General features: G+C 37.5%; 1 protein-coding gene across 1 annotated transcript in view; it reads left to right on the top strand.

The window, feature by feature from the left end:
* Positions 1 to 24,688, top strand: part of LPGAT1 (lysophosphatidylglycerol acyltransferase 1) — a 429,652-nt gene that overhangs the window by 124,935 nt on the left and 280,029 nt on the right. Inside the window, exon 3 of the mRNA XM_053712423.1 lies at positions 14,215 to 14,333. Within this exon, the coding sequence (XP_053568398.1) occupies positions 14,215 to 14,333 (119 nt within the window). The remainder of the gene's footprint in view (positions 1 to 14,214; positions 14,334 to 24,688) is intronic.

Here is a 24,688-nt window from a genome sequence, read left to right as displayed (position 1 = left end):
ACATATACATATACATAACACATATACATATACATAACACATACACATATACATAACACATATACATAACACATATACATAACACATATACATAACACATATACATATACATAACACATACACATATACATAACACATACACATAACACACATACATATACATAACACATACACATATACATAACACATACACATATACATAACACATATACATAACACATATACATATACATAACACATACACATAACACACATACATATACATAACACATATACATAACACATATACATATACATAACACATATACATATACATAACACATATACATATACATAACACATATACATATACATAACACATATACATATGCATAACACATATACATATGCATAACACATATACATATGCATAACACATATACATATGCATAACACATATACATATGCATAACACATATACATATGCATAACACATATACATATGCATAACACATATACATATACATAACACATACACATATACATAACACATACACATATACATAACACATACACATAACACACATACATATACATAACACATATACATATACATAACACATACACATAACACACATACACATACATAACACATACACATACACAACACATACACATACACAACACACATACATATACATAACACATATACATAACACATATACATAACACATATACATAACACATATACATAACACATATACATAACACATATACATAACACATATACATAACACATATACATAACACATATACATAACACATATACATAACACATATACATAACACATATACATAACACATATACATAACACATATACATAACACATATACATAACACATATACATAACACATATACATAACACATATACATAACACATATACATAACACATATACATAACACATATACATAACACATATACATAACACATATACATAACACATATACATAACACATATACATAACACATATACATAACACATATACATAACACATATACATAACACATATACATAACACATATACATAACACATATACATAACACATATACATAACACATACACATAACACATATACATAACACATATACATAACACATATACATAACACATACACATATACATATACATAACACATATACATAACACATATACATAACACATATACATAACACATATACATAACACATATACATAACACATATACATAACACATATACATAACACATATACATATACATATACATATACATAACACATACACATATACATAACACATATACATATACATAACACATATATACATATACATAACACACATACATATACATAACACATATACATAACACATATACATAACACATATACATAACACATATACATAACACATATACATAACACATATACATAACACATATACATAACACATATACATAACACATATACATAACACATATACATAACACATATACATAACACATATACATAACACATACACATACACACACACATATACACACTGTACTGTGCTGTCATGCCATGCCTCCTACAAACTATACATTACATATTGACATTCATTCACAAACAATCATAATGATTGTCTGTGAATGAATGTCATGGTTGTAAATGATGCCTGATGAGCCTGTCACATACCTCCCAATATTTCAAAATTTGAAAGAGGGACACCCCCGCTGGCTGGAACTGTTCTGGAGGAGGAGCAAAGCTGCGCCAGCATCCATGGGGGGATTGAAGTGTTGCGGCGTGAAGAGCCGGCACTAGACACGTGTTGTGGTGGGTGGTGGTTCCTTCCAAGTGTGAACACAGGTTGGGGGAGCGAGATGCCTCTACGATGTTACCCTCAGTCATCATCTCACTCAAAATAAAAAAACGGCCCAGAATAAAAAACAAGCAAAATTTAAAAATATGTCACACTGTTTTCAGTCTGCCGCGGCACACCTGAGGATCTCTCACGGCACTCTAGTGTGCCATGGCAGACTGGTTGAAAAACACTGCTCTATCTGAATCACGAAAGAAAATATTTAGGTTCAGTGTCCCTTTAAGGAAAAGCATATTTCTAACACACCTCATCCCGTACTTCCCAAATCTTTCATATGTAACAATTTGCAGTTCTACAGTGATAATTATATTCATAGAAAAAGTGATATCATTTTTGTCTCCTTTATGAATACAGCCCATATCCTTTAAAGCAGTGCTTTCCAAACTGTGTGTCATGACACATTAGTGTGTCGGCAGCAGTGTGTAGGTGTGTCCCTGCTTCAGCACAAATTGTTTGGAATTTTTTAAAAAATTCTGGTTTCTGACTTTCTGCCAGCATGCTTCGCATATCACGTGGTTGACACGTGATTGATACCTAGTGGGTAACAGATCATCTTAACCTATTGGTGCAGCTCAGCGGGTACTGAAACTATTACTATTGGCGGCTTTTGCTCCTGACTTCACGTGTAGTCTCCTTAATTGGCTCGTGACTGCATGTGTAGTCAGTGAGTGGGACAGTAGTGTGTTTGCAGCGCGGGCAGTAGTCAGTCAGACTCGCAGAGCTCTGAGAGCAGCAGCTTAAACGTTGAGCTGAAGTCCGAAGTCAAAGGAATTTTTTTGTGTGCAGCTAGCTCCCAGTAGTGCATTGCTGCTCCTGCTCTTGATATATGGATAGGAAGTGAAAGCTTAAAAATGCTTGATGATGAAATGTGATTGTCTTTATCTAATATTCCACTAATTATTCAGAAACTGTTCAACCTCATACATCCCATTAAAATGGTAAGTAGCTATTGGTGGTATTACATTTTTTTTTTTTAATTCTTGCACATACTGTTACTTGTAAATCCATTTTGTTATTATATAATTTATGTATGTGTCCATATCTCTTAAAACAAGTTAGTTTAACCTCTTGTTTGCCAGTACAACTGAATTACTGAGTCACAAAATGATGTAGGTCTAAAAAGTGTGTCTCCGACATGAAAAGTTTGGAAAGCTCTGCTTTAAAGTAATAGCTGAATGATATTTTTAAAACTACTGTCCACTTTATCACATTGTTACATATTGTGTTGAAACCAAGGAGTTACATTTTGGTATTGCCTGCTAGCCTGTTCTGCTGCTTTCATTTCTGTGCCTTTTGATTCCTTTTCTTGGGCAGCTGCAGAAATAAGCAGTTTAACTATACGGACTGAAAACAGTAATAAGTATGTTGTGAGAGGCAGGACATCCAAACCTTTCTAACAGTTAATCCAGAAGCTGCAGCAGAAGCCATCTACCAGTGGAAACTTCTCATCTATTTTATTCCCCTTGAGTCTTCCTTATCACAATTTTTCCTGGTTAGCTACATGGCACCTACTAAACAATTGTGAGGAAAATAACACTGTTGTTTTCTCACTGAATATGCAGCTCCAGCTTGATAACGGTTCCTCTACAAAACCAGAGAGATTATTAATGTCTGGGGTGGGGGCTCATTGTGGGAGAGGGCATAGGGTTATTCTGTAAAGAAAAATAAATCTTTGCAGAATGCAAATGCTCAGAAATATCAGCTAGCTCACATCCAGACAGAGGACCTGTGATGTCATTACAAGCAGGTTTCTTTCATACCGGTGGTGAGTGTCCATGATCCATTCATCTTGGGAATTACTCTTCCTGACCACTAGAAGGCAAATATTCCCAAACTACAAAAGCCTTAAAACACCCCTAACATCTCTATGATAACTAGCCTTGTGTCTGCCTCCGCTGGTGGTAGGTGAAGAATGAAGGTGCTTCAGTTGTTTTACTATGAGAGGGGTTGTCAGACTGAGTTGAGGCCCATTTTCCCCTCATAGTACTGCTGTTTGAGGGATGTATTGGGTAGTGGCACATTGATACCTTATGGGACATGTCCCTTGCCTCTTCCTGTTGGGACATTGATATACACCATTTCCTCTGCTATGTTTAAGCACTGGTTTGGCTTTCTACTGGATTCCATTTAATCTTCCAGTAGTTGGGTGCCCATGGGTAAGTATTTTTTTGTTTATTATTCTGGCAATCATATAAACCGGTTAGTATAATCATAGGACATACTAAATAGCCTATGTAGCTTAGGGACATTATTATTTATATATTTGTTATGGCACGTTTAAAATTTGAAGGCTCTATTGCCCTTTTTTTTGTGTGCTTATTCTATCTTTGCGTTAGCGCACGTTGGTTTAAAGTTTGCATGAGTCAGATTTTTTGGTGTGTGCCTGTCGGTTTGCCTGGCTTGCGCATGTCGGATAGTTGGGATAACTAAGTTCTGAGTGCACTGTTAGATATGTAGTGATATAGTGTGCTTGGTTCTCCTGCACACTATTTTTTTCATTTTTGATGTCAGGTTACCGCTCTGAGGCCTTGCTGTCCTTATTTAATACTCTGTTTGGAGGGGGTAAGTGTTTCCCTTGCTTCAAGAGCTCTTGGGGAATATAACCTTATGATTATATTTTAATGCTTTTTCCTATCTTTGTTCAGCTTATTCATTCTCAAAGGGTGAGTTATTATCTGATGATCAGAGGTCTGATTTTGATCATTATTATGATTTATGGTTTTTTTTTTTTTTATAGGTCCAAATTTGTTCCCTTTTGAAAGAGGTTTTGTCTTCTTTAGGCATTCAGACTTCTAAGGTTTTGAATGACAAGTATTATTTCTACTGTGACTGGTGGCAAGTGAGCTTTTTCTACTGCAAGACAAGATAAAAGGGTAAATTTAAAGCTCCTAATTGTTATCGTTTCTTTCATCAGAACAAGGAACAAATATTCTTCCAATTCTGCATGGAAGCAAAGTTCAAACTGGAACAGATCTAATAAGTCTAAGAAACTTACTCCCTCTATCAAGTCACCATGAAGGTGTGGCCCCCAATCCAGATTTTCTGGTAGGGGGCAAATTACACTTTTTTTTTTTTTTTTTCAGGAAGTTTGGTTCCGGTCTGCTCAGGTCCCTGGGTTAAAAATTTTGTTTCTCAGGGTTACCGAATAGGTTTCAGGGTGAGACCTCCTAGAAGAAGGTTTCTTTTGTCTCATGGTCCAAAGGCTCCTTTGAAAGCAAGAGCCTTCTTTCAGTCTGTCTCAGATCTGGAATCTATGGGAGTCATAGTTCTAGTTTCAATTTTGGAAGAGGGTGGGGGTTTCTATTCAAACCTCTTCATTGTTCCAAATAAGTAAGGGACTTTCAGACCAGTTGTGGATTTAAAGGCCCTGAACAAGTTTCTTAGATTTCCAACTTTCTAGATTCGACCTGTTCTGCCCTTGGTGCAGCAAGGTCAGTTTATGTCAACAATAGATTTAAAGATTGCTTATCTCCATATGCCTATTCACAGGGATCATTATAAGTTTTTAAGTTTTGCCTTCCTAGACAAACATTTTCAGTTTGTTGCATTTCTGTTTCGTCAGTCTACTGCTCCCAGGATATTTTCAAAGGTTCTGTGTACCCTCTTGGCATTGATCAAAGCCCAGTGTATTTCGATTTGCCCTTACCTGGGCGATATCTTAGTACCAGCTCCATCTTTTCATTTAGTAGTATCAAACACCCACACATTTGTTTTGTTTCTTCAGCATCATGATTTGAAGATCAGTTTTCCAAAGAGTTCTCTTGTTTCCGAGTCAAAAGTCACTTTACTGGGTGTTCAAATAGACTCAGTTTCTATGAGAGACTCTTTGACCGAACTGAAAATGTTGAAGATGATTAAAGATTTGAGAAAACTGCAGTCTGTTCTATGTCTTTCAGTAGCCTTTTGTATGGAAGTTATAGGCCTAATGATTGTGCTTTTTTTTTTTTTTTTCTTTTTTAGCATATGTTCTTCCTCTGGTTCTCCTGCCAAGGGTAAATGCCAGAATCGGGAAGGAGGGAGCATCTGGAATATTGATAGCTCCTGCTTGGTCTCGCAGATCTTGGTTTGCGGCTCTGGTTCTGATGTCCAGTTGTCCTACATGGAGACTTCCTCTGCAACAGGATCTTCTGTCTGTGTCCATTTTTTCCACAGGATCTCAAATTTCTAAGCTTGATGACATAAAGTTCGAACGGTTAGTTCTTAGATTGAGGGTTTTTTTAATCTGTGGTAGAGACTTTGATTCAGGCTCATAAACCTGTGACTAGGAAAGTCTATCATAAGGTTTGGAAGGCCTATATTTCATGGTGTTTGGATTATGGCTTTTCTTGGCATTCTTTTAGCATTTTCCAAGAATTTTGCAATTTCTGCAGGATGGTTTGGATAAAGGTTTTCTGCAAGTTCTCTGAGAGGTTAGATTTTGTCACTTTCAGTTTTGTTTCATAAAAAAATTGCTAATCGTCCTGATAGTTACTGTTTTTTCTTTTCTTTAGGCTTTGGTCAGATTTAAGCCTGTTATAAAACCAATTTCTCCTCCCTGGAGTCTTAACTTGGTTTTAAAGCTTTTGCAGGCTCCTCCTTTTGAGCCCATGCATAAGGTGGATATTAAGCTTCTATCTTGTGATGTTTCTTTTGACAATCTCTTCTGCTAGAAGAGTTTTGGTTATCTTCCCTTTCTTGAGATACTCCTGATCTTATTTTTCCTCAGGATAAGGCACTTTTGAGAAGTAAACTTTGACCTTTTACCTAAGGTGGTATATTCGGACAATATGAGTAGGGAAATTGTTGTTTTCTTCTTTTTGCCCTTATCCTAATAATTCTATTGACTTCTCAGTCTACTAAGTCATTTCTTTCATGTAATTAGCAAGAGTCCATGAGCTAGTGACGTATGGGATATACATTCCTACCAGGAGGGGCAAAGTTTCCCAAACCTCAAAATGCCTATAAATACACCCCTCACCACACCCACAATTCAGTTTTTACAAACTTTGCCTCCTATGGAGGTGGTGAAGTAAGTTTGTGCTAGATTCTACGTTGATATGCGCTCCGCAGCAAGTTGGAGCCCGGTTTTCCTCTCAGCGTGCAGTGAATGTCAGAGAGATGTGAGGAGAGTATTGCCTATTTTGAATGCAGTGATCTCCTTCTACGGGGTCTATTTCATAGGTTCTCTGTTATCGGTCGTAGAGATTCATCTCTTACCTCCCTTTTCAGATCGACGATATACTCTTTTATATTTATATATATATATATATATATATATATATATATATATATATATATATATATATATATATATATATATATATATATATATATATATATATATATATATATATATATATATATATATATACCATTACCTCTGCTGATTTTCGTTTCAGTACTGGTTTGGCTTTCTACAAACATGTAGATGAGTGTCCTGGGGTAAGTAAGTCTTATTTTCTGTGACACTCTAAGCTATGGTTGGGCACTTTGTTTATAAAGTTCTAAATATATGTATTCAAACATTTATTTGCCTTGACTCAGGATGTTCAACATTCCTTATTTTCAGACAGTCAGTTTCATATTTGGGATAATGCACTTGAATCAATTATTTTTTCTTACCTTAAAAAATTTGACTTTTTCCCTGTGGGCTGTTAGGCTCGCGGGGGCTGAAAATGCTTCATTTTATTGCGTCATTCTTGGCGCTGACTTTTTTGGCGCAAAAAATCTTTTCTGTTTCCGGCGTCATACGTGTCGCCGGAAGTTGCGTCATTTTTGACGTTCTTTTGCGCCAAAGATGTCGGCGTTCCGGATGTGGCGTCATATTTGGCGCCAAAAAGCATTTAGGCGCCAAATAATGTGGGCGTCTTATTTGGCGCCAAAAAATATGGGCGTCGCTTTTGTCTCCACATTATTTAAGTTCATTTTTTCTTTGCTTCTGGTTGCTAGAAGCTTGTTCATTGGCATTTTTTTCCCATTCCTGAAACTGTCTTTTAAGGAATTTGATCTATTTTGCTTTATATGTTGTTTTTTCTCTTACATATATTGCAAGATGTCTCACGTTGCATCCGAGTCAGAAGATACTTCAGGAAAATAGCTGCCTAGTGCTGGAACTACCAAAGCTAAGTGTATCTGCTGTAAACTTTTGGTAGCTATTCCTCCAGCTGTTGTTTGTATTAATTGTCATGACAAACTTGTTAATGCAGATAATATTTCCTTTAGTAATGTACCTTTACCTGTTGCAGTTCCATCAACATCTAAGGTTCAGAATGTTCCTGATAACATAAGAGATTTTGTTTCTGAATCCATCAAGAAGGCTATGTCTGTTATTCCTCCTTCTAGTAAACATAAAACATCTTTTAAAACTTCTCTTTATACAGATGAATTTTTAAATGAACATCATCATTCTGATTCTGATGACTCTTCTGGTTCAGAGGATTCTGTCTCAGAGATTGATGCTGATAAATCTTCATATTTATTTAAAATGGAATTTATTCGTTCTTTACTTAAAGAAGTACTAATTGCTTTAGAAATTGAGGATTCTGGTCCTCTTGATACTAATTCTAAACGTTTAGATAAGGTCTTTAAATCTCCTGTGGTTATTCCAGAAGTTTTTCCTGTTCCTAATGCTATTTCTGAAGTAATTTCCAGAGAATGGGATAAATTGGGTAATTCATTTACTCCTTCTAAACGTTTTAAGCAATTATATCCTGTGCCGTCTGACAGATTAGAATTTTGGGACAAAATCCCTAGAGTTGATGGGGCTATTTCTACCCTTGCTAAACGGACTACTATTCCTACGTCAGATGGTACTTCGTTTAAGGATCCTTTAGATAGGAAAATTGAATCCTTTCTAAAAAAAGCTTATCTGTGTTCAGGTAATCTTCTTAGACCTGCTATATCATTGGCTGATGTTGCTGCAGCTTCAACTTTTTGGTTGGAAACTTTAGCGCAACAAGTAACAGATCATGATTCTCATAATATTATTATTCTTCTTCAACATGCTAATAATTTTATCTGTGATGCCATTTTTGATATTATCAGAGTTGATGTCAGGTTTATGTCTCTAGCTATTTTAGCTAGAAGAGCTTTATGGCTTAAAACTTGGAATGCTGATATGGCTTCTAAATCAACTCTACTTTCCATTTCTTTCCAGGGTAACAAATTATTTGGTTCTCAGTTGGATTCTATTATCTCAACTGTTACTGGTGGGAAAGGAACTTTTTTTACCACAGGATAAAAAATCTAAGGGTAAGAACAGGGCTAATAATCGTTTTCGTTCCTTTCGTTTCAAGAACAAAAGCCTGATCCTTCATCCTCAGGAGCAGTTTCAGTTTGGAAACCATCTCCAGTCTGGAATAAATCCAAGCCTTCTAGAAAGGCAAAGCCAGCTTCTAAGTCCACATGAAGGTGCGGCCCTCATTCCAGCTCAGCTGGTAGGGGGCAGGTTACGTTTTTTCAAAGAAATTTGGATCAATTCTGTTCACAATCTTTGGATTCAGAACATTGTTTCAGAAGGGTACAGAATTGGTTTCAAGATGAGACCTCCTGCAAAGAGATTTTTTCTTTCCCGTGTCCCAGTAAATCCAGTGAAAGCTCAAGCATTTCTGAATTGTGTTTCAGATCTAGAGTTGGCTGGAGTAATTATGCCAGTTCCAGTTCTGGAACAGGGGATGGGGTTTTATTCAAATCTCTTCATTGTACCAAAGAAGGAGAATTCCTTCAGACCAGTTCTGGATCTAAAAATATTGAATTGTTATGTAAGGATACCAACGTTCAAAATGGTAACTGTAAGGACTATCTTGCCTTTTGTTCAGCAAGGGCATTATATGTCCACAATAGATTTACAGGATGCATATCTGCATATTCTGATTCATCCAGATCATTATCAGTTCCTGAGATTCTCTTTTCTGGACAAGCATTTCCAGTTTGTGGCTCTGCCGTTTGGCCTAGCTACAGCTCCAAGAATTTTTACAAAGGTTCTCGGTGCCCTTCTGTCTGTAATCAGAGAACAGGGTATTGTGGTATTTCCTTATTTGGACGATATCTTGGTACGTGCTCAGTCTTTACATTTAGCAGAATCTCATACGAATCGACTTGTGTTGTTTCTTCAAGATCATGGTTGGTGGATCAATTCACCAAAAAGTTCATTGACTCCTCAGACAAGGGTAACCTTTCCAGATAGATTCAGTGTCCATGACTCTGTTTTTGACAGACAAGAGACGTCTAAAATTGATCTCAGCTTGTCGAAACCTTCAGTCACAATCATTCCCTTCGGTAGCCTTATGCATGGAAATTCTAGGTCTTATGACTGCTGCATCGGACGCGATCCCCTTTGCTCGTTTTCACATGCGACCTCTTCAGCTCTGTATGCTGAATCAATGGTGCAAGGATTACACAAAGATATCTCAATTAATATCTTTAAAACCGATTGTACGACACTCTCTAACGTGGTGGACAGATCACCATCGTTTAATTCAGGGGGCTTCTTTTGTGCTTCCGACCTGGACTGTAATTAAAAACAGATGCAAGTCTCACAGGTTGGGGAGCTGTGTGGGGATCTCTGACGGCACAAGGTGTTTGGGAATCTCAGGAGGTGAGATTACCGATCAATATTTTGGAACTCCGTGCAATTTTCAGAGCTCTTCAGTTTTGGCCTCTTCTGAAGAGAGAATCGTTCATTTGTTTTCAGACAGACAATGTCACAACTGTGGCATACATCAATCATCAAGGAGGGACTCACAGTCCTCTGGCTATGAAAGAAGTATCTCGAATTTTGGTTTGGGCGGAATCCAGCTCCTGTCTAATCTCTGCGGTTCATATCCCAGGTATAGACAATTGGGAAGCGGATTATCTCAGTCGCCAAACGTTGCATCCGGGCGAATGGTCTCTTCACCCAGAGGTATTTCTTCAGATTGTTCAAATGTGGGAGCTTCCAGAAATAGATCTGATGGCGTCTCATCTAAACAAGAAACTTCCCAGGTATCTGTCCAGATCCCGGGATCCTCAGGCGGAAGCAGTGGATGCATTATCACTTCCTTGGAAGTATCATCCTGCCTATATCTTTCCGCCTCTAGTTCTTCTTCCAAGAGTAATCTCCAAGATTCTGAAGGAATGCTCGTTTGTTCTGTTGGTAGCTCCGGCATGGCCTCACAGGTTTTGGTATGCGGATCTTGTCCGGATGGCCTCTTGCCATCCGTGGACTCTTCCGCTAAGACCAGACCTTCTGTCGCAAGGTCCTTTTTTCCATCAGGATCTCAAATCCTTAAATTCAAAGGTATGGAGATTGAACGCTTGATTCTTGGTCAAAGAAGTTTCTCTGACTCTGTGATTAATACTATGTTACAGGCTCGTAAATCTGTATCTAGAGAGATATATTATAGAGTCTGGAAGACTTATATTTCTTGGTGTCTTTCTCATCATTTTTCTTGGCATTCTTTTAGAATTCCGAGAATTTTACAGTTTCTTCAGGATGGTTTAGATAAAGGTTTATCCGCAAGTTCTTTGAAAGGACAAATCTCTGCTCTTTCTGTTCTTTTTCACAGAAAGATTGCTAATCTTCCTGATATTCATTGTTTTGTACAAGCTTTAGTTCGTATAAAACCTGTCATTAAGTCAATTTCTCCTCCTTGGAGTTTGAATTTGGTTCTGGGGGCTCTTCAAGCTCCTCCGTTTGAACCTATGCATTCATTGGACATTAAATAACTTTCTTGGAAAGTTTTGTTCCTTTTGGCGATCTCTTCTGCCAGAAGAGTCTCTGAATTATCTGCTCTTTCTTGTGAGTCTCCTTTTCTGATTTTTCATCAGGATAAGGCGGTGTTGCCAACTTCTTTTGAATTTTTGCCTAAAGTTGTGAATTCCAACAACATTAGTAGAGAAATTGTGGTTCCTTCATTATGTCCTAATCCTAAGAATTCTAAGGAGAAATCGTTGCATTCTTTGGATGTTGTTAGAGCTTTGAAATATTATGTTGAAGCTACTAAGTCTTTCCGAAAGACTTCTAGTCTATTTGTTATCTTTTCCGGTTCTAGAAAAGGCCAGAAAGCTTCTGCCATTTCTTTGGCATCTTGGTTGAAATCTTTAATTCATCATGCCTATGTTGAGTCGGGTAAAACTCCGCCTCAAAGGATTACAGCTCATTCTACTAGGTCAGTTTCTACTTCCTGGGCGTTTAGGAATGAAGCTTCGATTGATCAGATTTGCAAAGCAGCAACTTGGTCCTCTTTGCATACTTTTACTAAATTCTACCATTTTGATGTATTTTCTTCCTCTGAAGCAGTTTTTGGTAGAAAAGTACTTCAGGCAGCGATTTCAGTTTGAATCTTCTGTTTATGTTTTTCATTAAACTTATTTTGGGTGTGGATTATTTTCAGCAGGAATTGGCTGTCTTTATTTTATCCCTCCCTCTCTAGTGACTCTTGTGTGGAAAGATCCACATCTTGGGTAATCATTATCCCATACGTCACTAGCTCATGGACTCTTGCTAATTACATGAAAGAAAACATAATTTATGTAAGAACTTACCTGATAAATTCATTTCTTTCATATTAGCAAGAGTCCATGAGGCCCGCCCTTTTTTGTGGTGGTTATGATTTTTTTGTATAAAGCACAATTATTCCAATTCCTTATTTTATATGCTTTCGCACTTTTTTCTTATCACCCCACTTCTTGGCTATTCGTTAAACTGAATTGTGGGTGTGGTGAGGGGTGTATTTATAGGCATTTTGAGGTTTGGGAAACTTTGCCCCTCCTGGTAGGAATGTATATCCCATACGTCACTAGCTCATGGACTCTTGCTAATATGAAAGAAATGAATTTATCAGGAAAGTTCTTACATAAATTATGTTTTTTCTGGCTCTAAGGTCAGAAAGCTACGGTTAATTTGTAACTCTTTCTTTCTTTCTAGTATTGTCAAAAAGATAAAAAAAAAAGAGAGAAAAATAAAAAAAAATAGCTTAACATTTTATTAGATGATAAATCCTGCTGGTCCTGCCTTCATTACTCATTGCCTTCACTGCTTGTGTATTAGTTTTCTATGAGTAAAGGATCATGGAGACTCTCACCACCTGTATGAAAGAAAATATACAATGTTTGCTTACCTGATCATTTCATGGTGGTGAGAGTCCACAAGACCCCAGTCTGTTATTTTTTTCTGGTGGTAGTTTTTGTATTTTTTTGCACCTCTTCTTTTTTTTTTTCTTCCTGTGCCTTTTTTGGCTATATTTTCAGTTTTCTACCTCTTTGCTTGACTTTGTCAGATTAGTTATCATAGAGGTGGGAGCGGTTTTATAGGACTCTTGGAGTTTGGGAATCTTTGCCTATTCTAGTGGTAAGGAAGAGTAATTCCCAGGAGTAATAGATAGTAGACTCTCAACACCATGTGCTTTGCTTATTAATGCATTGATTTCAAGGCACAAGCTAGTTCCCATCCAGTCTAATGACCTGTAACAGTCACTCTTTTCACTGATAGGGAACTAGCTGATATTTTGACATATTGGAGTCTGAAGTGAAATGTGGGCACCAACTAAACTCTGAGTAAACCGGAAACCTTGACACACTTTGAATCCTGAACGGCCAGGGTCAATCCCCCCAAAAAATCTTCATGTGCTTTTGGATTGTCTTTTTATTATGTGTGTTGATTATGCAATTCTACTATAGTTAATGGTCCTTTTTTATATAGACATTGTTTAAATTATATATATATATGTGTGTGTGTATGTATATGTGTATATGTGTATGTGTGTGTGTCTGTAGAGTTAAAAAATAGAACCAATTAACAGCCTAAAATTTATGAAAATTCTTGGAAATATTCTATTTTGTGCATAAATATTATTCTGCTCCAGTTCCTATAACATGATCTCTAGGCTAAAAAGGGTTTATAAATAAATTATTAATTTAAAAGCAATGGCATATTTCAGTCTTACAGATTTCCAGTAATTAGTGTTAGATTTGTATATGTCTTTATGAAATTGTCTATATAATCTAAAGTTGTAAGAGCTTTTATTGGTGAAAAATGCATAATTTATATGCAGGCAGTGAATGGATTTCTTGCGGCTGTTTTCACATATGTAATAATTTTTTTTGCTTAAAGGGACAGTCAACACTAGATTTTTTGTTGTTTAAAAAAAAATAAGTTTTAAATTATTGCCTTCCTTGGTTTTGTAATATTGCTTTAAAATTCACCTTTGAACTTCTAATCCTTTTTGGTTAATTGATCTGATCACCTGGAATATTCTGTGAATTGTTTTGTCATTTAGAATTGTAGCCGGCCAGACAGATTTGTTACTGGGTGACATTAGAAGGCTGTACAAAATCTTGGCTCTAAAAGTAATGGTTGGTTCTTCTTGTGATTGCAGTTGTTGAATGGGGAGATAATGTGCACTCGATTACAGAAGACGAAGCTGTAATGCTGGTGAATCATCAAGCAACAGGGGACGTCTGCACACTTATGTTGTGTCTCCAGGACAAAGGCTTGGTATGCTGTTGCTAAACATTGTTCTATAGCAGGCTAGCTTCAACTGCACTTCATCAACAACAAATTGTTGTAGAGGTGTGCATTCAGCAATTTTGTTCACTGCCGAACGCGGATATCGAAGGCTGCTTTCAGTATTCAGCTTTTTTTGGAACTGAATCTCCTCTTGTGCAAGTGAAATACACTAAGATCTGTGCAAATTTTACTTGCACAAGAGGATATTCGTCTCCGAAAAGAGCCTAATACTGAAAGCAGCCTCCAACTTCAGTGTTCGGCAGTGAACGAAACTGGCAAATACGCACACCTCTACTCTCTCATATTAATGTGTAATGTTTTTAATGCAAATTTAGATATGGAAGCTCACTTTTACAGTAAACAAAACATCTGTTAAACCAGGTTTTATTCAAAGGATGTTAAACACTTGTAAAAAAAATGTTTAATTATGTGTAAAAACAGTCATTATTTCTTTCATGTAATTGGCAAGAGTCCATGAGCTAGTGACGTATGGGATATACAATCCTTCCAGGAGGGGTAAAGTTTCCCAAACCTCAAAATGCCTATAAATACACCCCTCACCACACCCACAATTCAGTTTTACAAACTTTGCCTCCTATGGAGGCGGTGAAGGAAGTTTGTGCTTAGATTCTACGTTGATATGCGCTTCTCAGCATTTTGAAGCCAGATTCCTCAGAGTACAGTTAATGTCAGAGGGATGTGAAGGGAGTATCACCTATTGAATGCAATGATTTTCCTCACGGGAGATCTATTTCATAGGTTTTCTGTTATCGGTCATAGAGATTCATCTCCTACCTCCCTTATTCAGAGCAATGATATACTCTCATACTCCATTACCTCTACTGATAACTGTTTCAGTACTGGTTTGGCTATCTGCTATATGTGGATGGGTGTCTTTCGGTAAGTATGTTTTCATTACTTAAGACACTCTCAGCTATGGTTTGGCACTTTATGTATTTATATAAAGTTCTAAATATATGTATTGTACTTATGTTTGCCATGAGTCAGTTTCATATTTGGGAAAAGCATTTTTTAGAAGAAAAAAAATTCTTACTTGGGGTATAATCTTTTTTCAAATTGACTGTTTTTCATTAAATTTCGCGGACAAGATTATGCTCGCGAGGGAGCAAAATGCAAAAGTATATTGCGTCATTCTTGGTGCGAGATTTTTTTTGGCCCGAAGTCACTTTCGATGACGCAAAATTCGTCATTTCCGGCATCTTAGTCGACGCCGAGTTCCTTTCACAAGGTTGCGCTCTCATTGATGCAAATGTGTCATTTCCGGATGTTGATAGCGCCAACAAAAAATTCTGTTTGCGTTGTGCGTCATACTTGGCGCCAAATATTTTCATTATTTTAAACCCCATTCCTATATGCCTCTTGCCTTTTTCTCTGTCCGAGGGCTATGCTATTTTATCCCATTACGGAAATTGATAATTTTGCTTTATATGTTGTTTTTTCTCTTACATTTGCAAGATGTCTCAATCTGATCCTGTCTCAGAAACCACTGTTGGAACCCTGCTGCCTGATAACAGTTCTACCAAAGCTAAGTGCATTTGTTTGTAAACTTGTGGAGATAATTTCTCCAGCTGTGGTTTGTAATAGTTGTCATGATTAGCTTTTACATGCAGATAATGTGTCCATCAGTAATAGTTTATTGCCTGTTGTTCCTTCAACATCTAATGTGAAGTTAAGTTTTTATTGCCGATTCAATTCAGAAGGCTTTGTCTGCCATCCCGCCTTCTAATAAACGTAAAAGATCTTTTAAAACTTCTCATAAAGTTGATGAAATTTCAAATGACCGGCAACATACTGAATTATCCTCCTCTGATTCAGAAGATCCTTCCTCAGATGTTGACACTGACAAATCTACTTATTTATTTAAAATGGAGTATATTCGTTCTTGGTTAAAAGAAGTGTTGATTACATTGGATATGGAGGAAACTAGTCCTCTTGATGTTAAAACTAGTAAACGTTTAAATTCTGTTTATAAACCTCCTGTGGTTACTCAAGAGGTTTTTCCAGTTTCTGATGCTTTTTCTGATATGATTTCTAAGGAATAGAATAGGCCTGGTACTTCTTTTATTCCTTCTTCAAGGTTTAAAAAATCGTATTCTTTGCCAGCAGTTAGATTGGAGTTTTGGGAAAAGATCCCCAAAGTTGATGGGGCTATTTCTACTCTTGCTAAACGTACTACTATTCCTATGGAAGATAGTACTTCTTTTAAAGATCCTTTAGATAGGACTCGTGAATCTTATCTAAGGAAAGCCTATTTATATTCAGGTCATCTTCTCAGACCTGCAATTTCTTTGGCTGATGTTGCAGCTGCATCAACTTTTTGGTTGGAAAGTTTAGCGCAACAGGAAATGGATCTTGATTTGTCTAGCATTGTTCGCTTGCTTCAACATGCTAATCATTTTATTTGTGATGCCGTTTTTGATATCATCAAAATTGATGTTAAATCTATGTCTTTAGCTATTTTAGCTAGAAGAACTTTGTGGCTTAAATCTTGGAATGCTGACATGGTATCTAAATCTAGATTACCATCTCTTTCTTTCCAAGTTATTTCTCAGTTGGATTCGATTATTTCAACTGTCACTGGGGGGAAGGGAGTTTTTTGCCTCAGGATAAAAGACCTAAGGGTAAATCTAAAGCTTATAACCGTTTTCATTCCTTTCGACAAAATAAGGAACAGAAACCTTATCCTTCCCCCCCAAAGAATTTGGTTCCAACTGGAAACCTTTTTCAAGTTGGAATAAATCCAAGCCATTTAAGAAACCAAAGCCAACTGCCAAGTTTGCATGAAGGTGCGGCCCTCATTCCAATGGATTCAGAGTATTGTCTCTCAGGGGTATCGAATAGGATTCAGAGTAAGACCTCCTGTGAGAAGATATTTTCTCTAACGCATCCCAGCAAATCCAGTAAAGGCTCAGGCTTTCCTGAAGCGTGTTTCAGACCTGGAACTTTCAGGGATAATCATACCAGTTCTGTTTCAGGAACAGGGTCTAGGGTTTTATTCAAATCTATTCATTGTCCCAAAGAAAGAAAATTCATTCAGACCAGTTCTGAAAATTTTGAATCATTATGTAAGAGTACCAACTTTCAAAATGGTGACTATAAGGACTATTCTGCCTTTTGTTCAGCAAGGGCATTATATGTCCACAATAGACTTACAGGATGCATATCTTCATATTCCGATTCATCCAGATCATTATCTCTTTGGAGAGATCCTTACATTCTTTGGATGTGGTAAGAGCTTTGAAATATTATGTTGAAGCTACTGAAGATTTCAGGAAGACTTCTAGTCTATTTGTTATCTTTTCTGGTTCTAGGAAAGGTCAGAAAGCTTCTGCCATTTCCTTGGCATCGTGGCTAAAGCTTTTGATTCATCAAGCTTATTTGGAGTTGGGTCAAGTCCCGCCTCAGAGAATTACAGCTCATTCTACTAGATCAGTCTCTACTTCGTGGGCTTTTAAGAATGAAGCTTCAGTTGATCAGATTCGCAAAGCAGCAACTTGGTCTTTGCATACATTTGCTAAATTCTACCGTTTTGATGTATTTGCTTCTTCGAAAGCAGTTTTTGGTAGAAAAGTTCTTCAGGCAGCTGTTTCAGTTTGATTCTTCTGCTTATGCTTTAAGTTTTTTCTTTTAATTTCATGAGAATTAACTTATATTTTGGGTTGTGAATTATTTTTTTCACCGAAAAATGTCTGTTTTTATTTTTATCCCTCCCTCTCTAGTGACACTTGCATGGAGTTCCACATCTTGGGTATTGCTATCCCATACGTCACTAGCTCATGGACTCTTGCCAATTACATGAAAGAAAACATAATTTATATAAGAACTTACCTGATAAATTCATTTCTTTCATATTGGCATGAGTCCATGAGGCCCACCCTTTTTATGGCGGTTATGATTTTTTTTGTATAAAGCACAATTATTTCCAAATTCCATTGTTGATGGTTTTTTACTCCTTTCTTTATCACCCCATTACTTGGCTATTCGTTAAACTGAATTTTGGGTGTGGTAAGGGGTGTATTTATAGGCATTTTGAGGTTTGGGAAACTTTGCCCCTCCTGGTAGGATTGTATATCCCATACGTCACTAGCTCATGGACTCTTGCCAATTTGAAAGAAATGAATTTATCAGGTAAGTTCTTACATAAATTATGTTTTGCCTGCTTTTGTGTTAAAATGTGCAGGTGTTCTATAATTTTTTGCTACCCCATAAGATTTTGTTGCCGGGGATACTGCGCCTGTGCAAACTACGTCCACACATGATCCTAAAACATCTGTAAAATGTGCTGGTTTAGTTTGCTTGTGAGTATTATTATCATCGGTAGCAAAATCTAATGGACAGGATGCTTACTCCCCGCATTTCTGTTCTATAATTTATTGCTACTGCTCCCCTCAGGTCACTTACTGACTTTGTTGTATACTTCAGTTCATTTTCTCATGTCATCAAACATTTTTTAGACATCCTGGTTACAAAGTGTTTGACGTGAGGAAAGGGACTGGAGTATATGACAGTCAGTAAGTGATCTGAGGAGAGCAGGAGGTGACACATTCCATGGGTATAAAAGCCCCCCCCCCACCACCACCACAGACACACACACACACACACACTCACACACTGAGAGCAGCCCTGGCGGCAAAATCTAACGAGGTAGCAAAAAATTATAGAATATCCTCTCCATTAGATTTTGCTACCGATAATGCGCATGAGCAAAATACACCAGCACATTGCACAGATGTTTTAGGAACATCATTTGAATGTGCTGACGTAGTTTGTGCTTGTTCATTATTCCCGGTAGCAAAATCTAATAGGGTAGCAAAAAATGATAGAACCCCCAGCTTCATGCTTCTTATAGAGGCCAAAAGACAAATTCTGTATCTTAGATTTTCTTCAAAATGATAGAAATGATCTAAACAAGCTCCCTACCTGACAGCAATTGCTTAATAGTTGACAAACTAATTTTCTTTTACAAGATATGACGAGTCCACGGATTTCATCCTTACTTATGGGATATCGCCTCCTGGTCAGCAGGAGGAAGCAAAGAGCTTCACAGCAGAGCTGTATATATAGCTCCTCCTTTCCCTCCCACCCCAGTCATTCCCTTTGTCTGTGTTAGTGATAGGAAGAGGTAAAGTGAGGTGTTTAGATTCTTCAATCAAGAGTTTATTATTTTTATAATGGTGCCAAAGTGTACTATTGTATTATAGGGCAGCGTTTGGAGTATTAGCCTTTTGGCTATGGGAACTAGTGGAGTTTTATCTTCACTGCGCCTCCCATGCTTATGCTGCTTCTATGTGGATGGTCTTAGGGAATGCTAGGACCCTGTTTCGTTCACAGGACCTCAGGAGGAAGAGTGGACCTCTTGATACTGTGATGTGTCATGCTGTTCCTCAGCATGGAGGTAGGTGCAGTTGTTTTATTCTGGGACAGAAGATATACTCAGATTAACTGTACTGCTGCTATGATGTTAAACTTACTACTCGCACGCTTTTGACAGCGCTGTTACTGTGGCGGTTCCGGTTGGCTTCGTTTCATCTCGGTTCCTAAGTCGGCTTGGGAGATATTTACAAGTGTCTTAGGTGCACAGAGTTGTGTCTGCTGAGTCTGGTCACGGGAGCAGGTAGGAGCCGCAGCAGAGCTGCGGCGAGGTGACTACTTTTTTTCCCTGAGTTAGACTAGATTGGGATTTCTATAGCTGCAGGCAGCAACTTTTAAATTGTACGGTGCAGGGTTTTTTCTCTTAAAGATACAGTACCCTCTATATCAGTGATTTGCAACCTTTTTTTGCCGTGGCACACTTTTTGTCATTAAAAAAATCCTGTGGCACACCACCATCCCAAAATTTTACAAAATCACACATTGTAGCCTTATACGGGATATATATATATATATATATATATATATACACACACACACACATATATATATACACACACACACATTGTACTGTGCTGTCATGCCAAGCCTCCTGCAAAGTATACATGACATATTGACATTCATTCACAAACAATAATAATGATTGTCTGTGAATGAATGTCAATGTCATGGTTGTAAATGATGCCTGATGAGCCTGTCACATACCTCCCAATATTTCAAAATTTGAAAGAGGGACACCCCCGCACTGTTGGCAGTCTGCCGCAGCAAACCTGAGGATCTCTCACGGCACACTAGTGTGCCACGGCACACTGGTTGAAAAACCCTGCTCTATATAACAAGTTTGTGAGCTAATTTTTATTATTCCCCTGTTACTCTTTGCCCTTCATGTATTACTAGGGCATTGCATTGTAAAGAACAAATTTTATTAGATAATGATACTGATGATTATCCTCAGACTGAGGAGACTCGGGATAAACCGCAATCTTCTCCTCAAGCGTCTCAGCCCATAATGCCCACGCAGGTAACGCCAGGCTCCTCATCGGCGTCTGCGTCATTTACTCTGCAGGATATGGCTGCAGTTATGTCATCAACTCTTACAGAAGTATTATCCAAGTTGCCAGTACTACAGGGTAAATGTTGTAGAAAAGAGACCGAAGTAGTCCAAGCAACTTCTGATTTCTTGATGGCAATCTCCAATGTCCCCTCCCAGGAATCTGAGGGGGGGGGTAGGGAGGTTCTGTCGGAAGGGGAATTGTCTGACTCAGGTAGTGCATTACCCAAGACAGATTCGGACGTTATGTCTTTTAGATTTAAGCTTGAACACCTTCGCCTGTTATTGCGGGAGGTTCTGCTAACTCTGGATGACTATGACTCTATTGTAGTCCCTCCAGAAAAATTGTGCAAGATGGCCAGGTATTTAGAAATCCCATCTTATTCCGACGTTTTTCCAATTCCTAAGAGAATTTCGGAATTTATTTCTAAGGAGTGGGAGAGACTGGGTATACTGTTCTCTCCTTCTCCTATTTTTAAGAAAATGTACCCTTTAGCTGCCACCGTCCGGGACTCTTGGCAGACGATTCCTAAGGTGGAGGGAGCTATTTCTACCCTGGCTAAGCGTACGACTATCCCTATTGAGGACAGTTGTGCCTTCAAAGACCCTATGGATAAAAAGCTGGAGGGTCTTCTAAAAAAGTTATTTGTTCATCAAGGGTTTCTATTGCAACAGACGGCTTGCACAGTACCAGTCACAACTCCTCCCTAGAGGAGGCTTTTAAGACTGAGACTCCTTTGGAAGAAATATTGGATAGAATTAAGGCCCTTAAACTGGCCAATTTATTTTTTACGTATGCTGCTTTTTTGATCGCCAAGTTGTCGGCTAAGAATGCAGGTTTCTTTCATGTAATTGGCAAGAGTCCATGAGCTAGTGACATATGGGATATACAATCCTACCAGGAGGGGCAAAGTTTCCCAAACCTCAAAATGCCTATAAATACACCCCTCACCACACCCACAATTCAGTTTTACAAACTTTGCCTCCTATGGAGGTGGTGAAGTAAGTTTGTGCTAAGATTTCTACGTTGATATGCGCTTCTCAGCATTGTTGAAGCCCGATTCCTCTCAGAGTAAAGCGAATGTCAGAAGGACGTGAAGGGAGTATCACTTATTGAATACGATGATTTCCCTAACGGGGGTCTATTTCATGGGTTCTCTGTTATCGGTCGTAGAGATTCATCTCCTACCTCCCTTTTCAGATCGACGATATACTCTCAATTTACCATTACCTCTACTGATAACTGTTTCTGTACTGGTTTGGCTATCTGCTATATGTGGATGGGTGTCTTTTGGTAAGTATGTTTTTTTATTTCTTAAGACACCTCAGCTATGGTTTGGCACTTTATGCATTTATATAAAGTTTTAAATATATGTATTGTACATATATTTGCCATGAGTCAGGTTCATGTATTTCCTTCTGCAGATTGTCAGTTTCATATTTGGGTAATATAAACATCTTTTTATAGAAATTTTTTTCTTACCTGGGGTTTAGTCTTTTTTTCAATTGACTACTTCTTGCAAATTGCGCGTGACATTAGGCCCGCGGGTGCGTCAAATGCTAAACTTTATTGCGTCATTCTTGGCGCGAAAATATTTTTGTCGCGGAAAAATACGTCTGACGCAACTTCGTCATTTCCGGCGTCATACTTGACGCCGAGACCTTTCACACGGTTGCGTCATTAGTGACGCGAGTATGTCATTTCCGGTTATTTTTGGCACCAAAAAGTTTGTTACGTTGTGCGTCATACTTGGCGCCAAACTTTTTCATTATTTCAATACCCCATTGATGTTTGCCTCTTGATTTCTTTCTCTATCAGAGGCCTATGCTATTTGCTTTTTTTCCCATTCCTGAAACTGTCATATAAGGAAATAGATAATTTTGCTTTTTATGTTGTTTTTTCTCTTACATTTTGCAAGATGTCTCACTTTGATCCTGCCTCAGAAGTTTCTGCTGGAACATTGCTGCATGACATTGGTCCTACCAAAGCTAAGTGCATTTGTTGTAAAATTGTTGAAATTATTTCGCTGAATGTCATTTGTAATAGTTGTCATGATAAACTTTTACATGCAGTTAGTGTATCCATCAGTAATAGCACATTGCCAGTTGTAGTTCCTTCAACTTCTAATGTGCATGATATACCTGTAAATTTTAAAGAATTTGTTTCTGATTCTATTCTGAAGGCTTTGTCTGCATTTCCACCTTCTAATATACATAAAGGTCTTTTAAAACTTCTCATTTAGTTGATGAAATTTCAAATGACCAACAACATAATTTATCCTCTTCTGATGAGGATCTATCTGATACAGAAGATCCTTCCTCAGACATTGACACTGATAAATCTACTTATTTATTTAAAAATAGAGTATATGCGTTCTTTATTAAAAGAAGTGTTAATTATTTTGGATATTGAGGTAACCAGTCCTATTGACGTTAAGTCTAATAAACGTTTAAATGCTGTTTTTAAACCTCCTGTGGTTTCTCCAGGGGTTTTTCCTATTCCTGAGGCTATTTCTGATAGGATTTCTAGGGAATGGAATAAGCCAGGTACTACTTTTATTCCTTCTTCAAGGTTTAAAATCTATAGAGTTTTGGGAAAAAATCCCAAAAGTTGATAGGGCTATTTCTACTCTTGCTAAACGTACCACTATTCCTATGGAAGATAGTACTTCCTTTTAAGGATCCTTTAGATAGGAAGCTTGAATCTTATCTAAGAAAGGCCTATTTATATTCAGGTCATCTTCTCAGACCTGCAATTTCTTTGGCTGCATCAACCTTCTGGTTGGAGAATTTAGCGCAACAGGAATTGGATTCTGACTTATCTAGAATTATTCGCCTATTGCAATATGCTAATCATTTTATTGTGATGCAATTTTTGATATTATCAAAATTGATATTAGATCCATGTCTTTAGCTGTATTAGCTAGAAGAGCTTTGTGGCTTAAATCTTGGAATGCTTATATGACATCTAAATCTAGATTACTATCTCTTTCTTTCCAAGGTATTAATTTATTTGGTTCTCAGTTGTATTCTATTATTTCAACTGTCACTGGGGGAAGGGATTTTTTCTGCCTCAGGATAAAAAACCTAAGGGTAAATCTAAGGCTTCTAACCATTCATTCCTTTAGTCAGAATAAGGAACAAAAACTCAATCTTCCCCCCAAGGAGTCTGCTTCCATTTGGAAGCCTTCCTCAAATTGGAATAAATCCAAGCCATTTAGGAAACCAAAGTCAGCCCCTAAGTCCGCATGAAGGTGCGGCCCTCATTCCAGCTCAGCTGGTAGGGGGCAGATTAAGGTTTTTCAAAGATATTTGAATAAAATCTGTCCAAAATCAATGGTTACAGAGCATTGTCTCTCAAGGGTATCGAATAGGATTCAGAGTAAGACCTCCTGTGAGAAGATTTTTTTTCTCTCACGTATCCCAGTAAATCCAGTAAAAGATCAGGCTTTCCTCAAGTGTGTTTCAGACCTGGAGTCTTCAGGGGTAATCATGCCAGTTCCTCCTCAGGAATAAGGTTTGGGGTTTTATTCAAATCTATTCATTGTACCAAAGAAGGAAAATTTATTCAGACCAGTTCTGGATCTAAAAATTTTGAATCGTTATGTAAGAGTACCAACTTTCATGATGGTGACTATAAGGACTATTCTGCCTTTTGTTCAGCAAGGACATTATATGTCCACAATAGACTTGCAGGATGCATACCTTCATATTCCGATTCATCCAGAACATTATCAGTTTCTGAGATTGTCTTTTCTAAACAAGCATTACCAATTTGTTGCTCTTCCATTTGGCCTAGCAACAGCTCCAAGAATCTTTTCAAAGGTTCTGGGTGCCCTACTCTCTGTAATCAGAGAACATGGTATTGCGGTGTTTCCTTATTTGGACGATATCTTGGTAC

The sequence above is a fragment of the Bombina bombina genome, chromosome 4, assembly GCF_027579735.1.
Source record: "Bombina bombina isolate aBomBom1 chromosome 4, aBomBom1.pri, whole genome shotgun sequence".
Lineage (NCBI taxonomy): Eukaryota > Metazoa > Chordata > Amphibia > Anura > Bombinatoridae > Bombina > Bombina bombina.
This window is presented reverse-complemented; position numbering and strand designations above follow the sequence as displayed.